The sequence below is a fragment of the Lathyrus oleraceus genome, chromosome 5 (assembly GCF_024323335.1).
Source record: "Lathyrus oleraceus cultivar Zhongwan6 chromosome 5, CAAS_Psat_ZW6_1.0, whole genome shotgun sequence".
Classification (NCBI taxonomy): domain Eukaryota; kingdom Viridiplantae; phylum Streptophyta; class Magnoliopsida; order Fabales; family Fabaceae; genus Lathyrus; species Lathyrus oleraceus.
The window spans coordinates 42579109-42587168 of NC_066583.1; the positions used below are offsets into that span (position 1 = coordinate 42579109).

Genomic DNA, 8060 nt, shown 5'->3' on the forward strand with positions numbered 1-8060 from the left:
TTCCATCAGCCAACTTAATCGTTTCTGGTAAATATTAGCTAGCAACTATATTATATAGAACCAATGTTGTCAAGATCGCGATCCAGATCGCGGAATCGCATGATTTTGCGATCTCAATCATCTCCACCGATCTGGATCACAAGCAAGATCGTTTTGTGCAGAAATCACGGCAAAAATCACGGCAAAATTAATTGGTTTCGAAATTTGAAGGTAGAATCTCGTAAATCTGGGCTTAGTTATCCGGGTCAAGTGCGACCCGATTTACGATCCGTGTGTTATAAATACGTAAATACCTGTTTTTTTTCAATAGCTTTGAATCCTAATGGTTAGTTTTACGTAAAATCGGCGACGACACAGACTTCATCTTTCTCAAATTTTACTGTCGAAGAAGAAGATGTGAGTTGCTCTGTGTTTTCGTTTTCTTGTTTATCTCTTCTTTTTCTGCACTTCATCTTCCACTTGAGTAAGGATTGATATGATTTTAATATTATTTATTATTTGGCTTGGCAACGTGTAAGAATGATAGGACGTGACTAAGATAGGATAAGATTTTCTTATTATCTCATGAGTTATGATTTTCTTATTAGCTCTCAGTAGAAATTGGTTATGATAACTTAGTCACGTGACTAAGAGGGAGACTTGATAGCATAAGGTAGATAGAAATTGGTTATGAGTCATGATTTACTTTAATATAATATATATAATATAATATACTCTAATATAATATATATTATTTTATAGTGTCCAATGTATATTAATAAAATATAATAGTCGATGAATTCTTAGAGATGTTGCACTATCATAATTATTACAGTATATAGCCATCACTATTCACTGCAATTTTATTTCTTTAGGTCACGTGTTATTTTTAAATTGATTTTATTACAACTTTTATTCATACATATAATATAATATAATAAAAAATTATGTTACAAGTAGTAGTTAGTGACATTATATTGCAACATTTTATTTGTTAAATTATATTACAAACACATAAATATAGGTTAGAAAAAAGTTATTTATCTTTTTAAATTTGTTTATTTATTTACTCTTTTTATAAAAATTGTTTGTCTTTTTTAATTTATTTATATATATTTGTAAGATATTTTTTTACACTCTTTTATGTTTGTTTTATATTACTATGTGTTTTAATTTTCAAAAAATATTTGTATTTTTAAATTTTTTATATAAAAATTATTTGTCTTAGTTTTTTAATAGGACAAATGGTTGGTGGTAGTAGTACGTCGCTTCCTCCTTCAACAAACCCAAGTGTTAGAAATGTGAGAAATAAGAAAGTTGCCAAAAATGCTCCTGGTCAAAGGCAAGATGTGGCATGGGAACATGGCACTCCCGTAAATGATGGATCAAGAAAGATCAAGTGCAAATATTGTCATAATGAGTATAGCGGCGGTGCTTTTCGATTTAAGCATCATTTAGCAGGGACAAATAGTAATGTTGAACCTTGTGTGTCTGTTCCAGATGAAGTTTGCAAACAAATGTGGATCATTGTTCATAGATTGCAAAGCAAACTCATCAAAAAGAGAACTCTAAGTGAAGATGTAGTAGAGGTTGATGTGGAAGATTGTAAAAGAAAAAAAGTTGAATCTTCTGGTCTTGCAAATATTTTCAAGAGGGGGATAACTTCTCAATCAACTATCAACGATGCTTTTAAAAAAAAGAGAAGGAGGACACTAACTTACAAGTTGCAACTTATTTTTACAACAATGCTATCTCTTTTAACGTTGTAAAAGATGAAGAATTTATAAAGATGTGTGAAATGATTGCCCAATATGGTAAAGGATATAAACCACCATCTTACCATGATATTCGAGGTAAATATTTAAAGAAAAAAGTCGAGTCTATAAATAGCATATTGGTGGAGCATAAAACTGCGTGGAAAAAGTTTGGATGTACAATAATGACGGATGGATGGACTGACCAAAAGAGGAGGACTATCATAAACTTTTTAGTCAATAGTCCTATGGGTACTTTCTTTTTAAAATCAATTGATGCATCTAGCATTTCAAAGACAGCTGATAAAGTTTTCAAAATGATGGATGATATTGTTGAGGAAGTGGGGGAAGAAAATGTTGTCCAAATTGTAACAGACAATGCTGCAAACTACAAGTTGGCTGGACAAATGTTGATGGATAAAAGGAATAAGCTTTATTGGACACCTTGTGCAGCTCATTGCATTGATCTAATGTTAGAGGATTTTGAGAGCAAGATACCTATGCATAAGGAGATTATTGCTTCAGGTAAAAAGATCACAACTTACATTTATGCTAGGACTGGTCTTATAACTTTGTTGCATCATTACACTGAAGGAGGTGAGTTGATAAGACTTGGCATCACTCGCTTTGCAACATCATATTTGTGTTTGGGTTGCTTGAATGATAAGAGGGGAGGATTGTATAGGATGTTCACTTCCAAGCAATGGAAGGATAGTCAATTTTCCAAGACAAAAGATGGAAAATTTGTTGAAAATATAGTCACAAAGAAGGACTTTTGGAAGAATTTGATTATTTGCCTTAAAGGTGCTTTTCCATTACTTAAAGTCTTGCGTATGGTGGATTCTGATGAGAAGGCAGTCATGGGCTATATCTATGAAGCAATGGATCAAGCAAAAGAGGAAATACAAACTAGCTACAATAATAATAGAAAAAGGTATAATTTTATAAAATATCATAGATTAATTTATTTGATATAAAAAATATATTAGTATTTATTTATGAACTAACTTAATCTTTTCTTTCTTAAGCTACCAACCATTGTGGAAAATAATAGATAACAGATGGGACAAACAATTGCATAGGCCTTTGCATGCTGCAGGCTATTATCTTAATCCAATTTTGCATTACAAACCTAATTTTAAAGTAGATAATGAAGTGAAACAAGGAATGTATGCATGTTTAGAAAGAATGATGGGAGGAGACATGGATATGGTGAATAAAATTGATGGTCAACTTGAGGATTTTAAGAGTAAAAAAGGATTCTTTGGGAGTGAAATAGCTCAACGTGGACTAAAAAACAAGACACCAACTCAATGGTGGGAATCTTACGGTGATGCACACCCAGAGTTGCAAAACTTTGCTATTCGTGTTTTGAGTTTGACATGCAGTTCTTCTGGCTGTGAGAGAAATTGGAGTGCTTTTGAAATGGTATATTTTTTAAATTTATCATATATATTTTTCATAGCTACTATATGTTATGCATTTTAATTTAATATTTCCCCTTTTTAGGTTCATACAAAGAAAAGAAATCGTTTGAAACAAAAGACTATGAATGATCTTGTGTATGTGATGGTAAATACAAGATTGACCAAGAATAAGGCTGAAAGGAAAAAGCGAGATCTAACAATTGATGATTTCCAAGATGATGACGATTGGTGGTATGTTGCTGAGGAAGAAAATGCAGGTGGTAATCATGTAAATGTGACTGATTTAGATGAAGATTTGATGCAAAGTACTGGTGCTAAATCAACTGGACATGTAGATGAATTTGATGTCCTTGAAACTATAGAAAGTGACAATGAAGAAGGAAATGCAGATGAAGGTGATGAAGGAGATGATGAGGGTGATGATTATGGTGGAGGAGATGATGAGATTAATGAAGATGAAGGAGTTGACGTTATAGGGAAAAATCCAAACTATCGGCGCCTTTGTGATTTGTACTAACCTCTATGATTTTGAGTATTTTATTTTATGGAGTTTGTTATTTTAAGTTAAGATTTGAGATTTTTAATTTTATGGTTAAGATTTTTCAATTTGATGGTTTGTTATTTAATATGGAAACTTATATACTATTTAATATAAATAATATAAAATATTTTAAGTATTTTTTTAGTAAAATCTTACTATTTTGGTTACGATCTTATGTTTTACGATTTTGTTATTCCTTTTCGATCTTATAAAATTAATTGAGTAAGATCTTTCGATTTTAATTACGATTTTATATTTTACGATTTTAATGTCTCCTCCCGATCTTATGTAAGATCTCGATCATGACAACATTGTATAGAACCATTTACTCGAGGAGTTTTGTGACAACTATATTATATATCACATAACATTAGCTAGCAACTCCTTTCCATTTTCTGCATTGTTTCTGTCTGATATTCTCAACACAATATGAAGATAGTTGGTTTCATTCCCATGTGTGGAAGCATGAAGTACACGAGAAGTAAATATCATAAACTCAAGAGCAGCAAAGAGGTGTGTAATTGTACTAATGACAATGTTTCTATCTTATGTTCAATTAAATTGAAAGTTGCTGAAATAATATCAGCACTTCAACCAAAGATCCATAATGACGATGATGATGATGTTCTTTACTTGAAAGCCTCATAAAGTTTTGGGCTAGAAATTTTCAAAACTGAGTACTTAATTAAATTGTTTGGTTAATTATATTTTTATATTTCTTATTTTGTTTGTAAGACAATATGGATGATGATTATCTTCTTGCTTTGCGGTTACCAAGAAAAATGGGAAATGAGAAAAGGCACATCAATCTTCATTAAATATGAATTGTATATGAACTAATATAGTGATGAGAACTTGAGCTTATATCAGAATGAAATAGTAGTATTCAACATTGAAGAATTTGTATCTGTCTTGTTAGAAAGTCAGCAATATCGGTGGCTATTAAATTAAGGTGGAAAGATATATATTTCAATGCAGAGGTTAAACTATTAAAAGAGCTTAAAGCATTGCCATGGAAAGATATAAGTTAAGTTATGATTGTCTTTTTTTCATTATTTTATACTAATGTATTGAAATATGTTATTGTTATTGGAAACTTGCAAAATTGTTTAATCTTTTAATAGAAAAGAGTAATTGGATGATACATAAGCTATGATAATCCATAAGACGACAAAAGTTGTTTTATGAAAAGACCCCGATCTCTACGATCAGATCTCTCTGGCAAAATTATTTTCATCATTAACAATTTAAGTTCTAAGAAGAATAAACTCTTCTAGTTGTGTCTGATTACACCTTAGTTCATTTTGGTTTAATGGTTTGGTTTGAATAATTAACGTATCAAGATTCTAGTTTAATAACATTATATTCAAGATTATGTTAATATAAAAAAATTGCAATTTGGCACGAAGGTTTCAATTTAGTCCCATTACTAAATTCCTGACTCACTATTTTTAACTTTTGTCATGTTGTCATATATATATATATATATATATATATATATATATATATATATATATATATATATATATATATATATATATATATATATATATATATATAACTTAATGTTTTTCACAAAATTTAACATAAATGACCAATTTGACTAATGAAATACTAGTTTTTAAGGGATTAAAATGTAATGTTTATTAAATAAGAGATTAAAGTGAAAACTGAAATTAAGTTAAAGAACTTCGGCACTAATTAAATCTTTAGTAAAAATGTACACCATGGGGTCATTATTATAAGCAACATAAATTTTTTAGGTTCATTGAATAGTTGATGTATTTGATATATAATAATGATCAGATACATCATTTATTCAATGAATTAATTTTTTTAAATTTATAATAGTGATAGGAGGGTGTAATGTTTTGTAACAATATTATTACATTATTTAATTTAGAGATTAATTACTATGCACTGTCAGTGTAAAAAGATTTACACGATCGCTTCATCACCATCACCCGTTTGTATCACTTTATAGATTTTTAAAATAAAAGTCAAATTTATTTCAATATTCAACGTCTAGGATTAACTGACGGCGTAAAATTCTTTTACATTGTTAGTGTATTTCAATTAAAATCTATAATTTATGTAAAAAAATCTTAAATAAAAGTCATTTTGAATGGAGAATTAAATAATAACTTATAAGAACCTTATCTGTCATGGTAGTTCCAACAATCACCGGTCAATAAAAGCTCATGTAGAATCGGCACTAAGAGCTTGTGCACAAATTAAATATTACCTCCGTTTTTTATTATAAATCGCTTTGAAAAAAATATTTTGCAGCACAATATAAGTCGCTTTATAATACCAATGAATCATTAATATTATGTTTCATATATATCCTTAAATATTTGTTATTTTCTCTCCTTTTAATTATATTAATTTGTCTTTCCAATACCATTAATGAAGGACAATTTTGTAAAATCTTTCATAATTTCTAATTTTTATACCATAATTATTATATTTTTTAATACGTATGAAAAATAAAAAACGACATATAATAAAAAACGGATAGAGTATATTTTAGAGTATTACTTATGAATGAATAAAATTTTGGTGATTTCTATAAAAAAAAAAAATACTAGATCATGATTTAGATGTTGGAGAGTAAACATCAATAAGAAGAAGTAAGATTATAAAGTGTTGTGCGAGATAATCATTAATAGAATGAATTAGCCACGACAGATTCACACTTCCTAGTATTCTGTACAAATACAACATGACAGATCAATCATGATTGGCCATACATAACAACCAACCAACAACCAAACCAAAAGTTTAGTTGTCAACTCTTGACTCTAGCTTAGATAACAATAAAGTAACAATCAAATTGTGTAGCAGTTGCTATTATTCTATATATCTTAATCAATTATCTTTAAACATGGCCAACTAATAATCTCTTCAACATTCAGCCCCAAAAAAAACCTCGTTTTCCACAAGAGACAATGAATGAAAGAACACTAATTCCAACGTTTGTGTTCTGGGCTTTCCTTACAATAATCACACCAACACTTATTCTCTTGTCTGAGAAATCAAAAGCAGACCTTCATTTAAAAGGTAAAACTATCTTGTTTCAGGATTTGTAATTTTTTGTTTATGTATAGATTCTTTGTTAAATCATTCTCTGTGTTAAAATTTGCAGGAAATATAACTGAGACAATGAAGATAAGAAGAATGAACGGACACACACAGAATAACATCATAACACCAACACCACCGCGGCCGCCACCACCAGACAAGTTGGTGGTTCAAGAGGAGGAACTTGCCCCAGCACCAGCTGCATCATATCATAATCATAATCATAGTGCTCTCATAAGGAGCAGTGGCAATGTCACTGATGAAGATACTTCCAAAGTACAAGTACTTGATTTTAGTGGAACAAACAAGACTAAAATCAAATTGTAATTCAATTATTCAATTATCTGATTACAAGTTACAAGAGCATGAGCATGACTATAACTTTATAAAAAAATTATTTGTCTGTATGTAATGTTACATTTTTTTTGTCTGTTGGTGGATACATAGGTATAGGGTATGCCTTTAGCTTTAGGGCCTTTTTTTAATTATTATTTTTAAATAGTTTTTAATGTTATATATTTTTCTTTAAAAAAAACTTTAGAAAGGAATTTTTAATAAAAAATTTAAAATGAAAATTTGATTTGAATAGTTGTTTTTAAAATGTTATTTTATATTAATGTTGTTTTAAAAAATCACTTTAAAACTATTTCGAATACTGTTTTATAAAAAATATTTTGGAAATATAAATTTAAAAAAAAATTACGATTTTTACTATATTTTGATATTTAATAATGTATGTTTATGTTATAAGATGTCAAAATTAGTCTTTTAATTTATAAAAAACAAAATTGAAAAAACTTATAATATTATAAAAATCATTTTTAAAAATATAATAAAAATCTATTTTTTTCAAGTTAAAACAAACTGGCATGAATCTTACGTTGAATTACCTCAATCTTACGTCGAATTTGGGCTTTGATGGCGAATACATATTTGGCAATTTCTTTTTCCATAATTAAAGGTTCTTCCAAATTTTTGGCGAAAAATAAAAAATGTCATCTATTTTCGAAGGTACATCTCCGGATGCACCCATTTTTCACAAAATTGAACACTAACGAGTGAGACACCCCAATTATACATAGTTTTTGTTCGGAGTTGCATCTCCAGATGTTTTCTTGATATCATTTGGAGATGCATATCCAAAAGTAGCTCAGATACCTCAAACCAGAAACAGAGACAATATGAGCAAGATCGAGAAACAAAATCAATTTGACATTAAATTAAAACACTCAACATTACATAGATAATTGTTAACATAAATTTAACATTACATAT

At 29.0% G+C, this 8060-nt stretch overlaps 2 protein-coding genes across 2 annotated transcripts; both read left to right on the forward strand.

The window, feature by feature from the left end:
* Positions 1–1223: 1223 nt before the first annotated feature.
* On the forward strand, positions 1224–3677 carry LOC127078630 (uncharacterized). Its single transcript, XM_051019070.1, has 4 exons — positions 1224–1611; positions 1680–2667; positions 2762–3161; positions 3243–3677. Exons 1-4 carry the CDS (start codon positions 1224–1226, stop codon positions 3675–3677), a joined length of 2211 nt encoding a protein of 736 aa, XP_050875027.1.
* Positions 3678–6552: 2875 nt separating this feature from the next.
* On the forward strand, positions 6553–7192 carry LOC127080311 (uncharacterized). Its single transcript, XM_051020640.1, has 2 exons — positions 6553–6764; positions 6850–7192. The coding sequence occupies exons 1-2, from the start codon at positions 6653–6655 to the stop codon at positions 7110–7112; spliced, it is 375 nt and encodes a 124-aa protein (XP_050876597.1). The 5' UTR covers positions 6553–6652; the 3' UTR covers positions 7113–7192.
* The last annotated feature ends 868 nt before the right edge of the window (positions 7193–8060 follow it).

Bases quoted from the DNA above. Each gene is read 5' to 3' on its own strand.
- LOC127080311 (XM_051020640.1), top strand. From the start codon at position 6,653: ATGAATGAAAGAACACTAATTCCAACGTTTGTGTTCTGGGCTTTCCTT. The intron at 6,765-6,849 runs GTAAAACTATCT...TAAAATTTGCAG, and splicing joins AGCAGACCTTCATTTAAAAG to GAAATATAACTGAGACAATG.
- LOC127078630 (XM_051019070.1), top strand. From the start codon at position 1,224: ATGGTTGGTGGTAGTAGTACGTCGCTTCCTCCTTCAACAAACCCAAGT. The intron at 2,668-2,761 runs GTATAATTTTAT...TTCTTTCTTAAG, and splicing joins TACAATAATAATAGAAAAAG to CTACCAACCATTGTGGAAAA. The intron at 3,162-3,242 runs GTATATTTTTTA...TCCCCTTTTTAG, and splicing joins ATTGGAGTGCTTTTGAAATG to GTTCATACAAAGAAAAGAAA.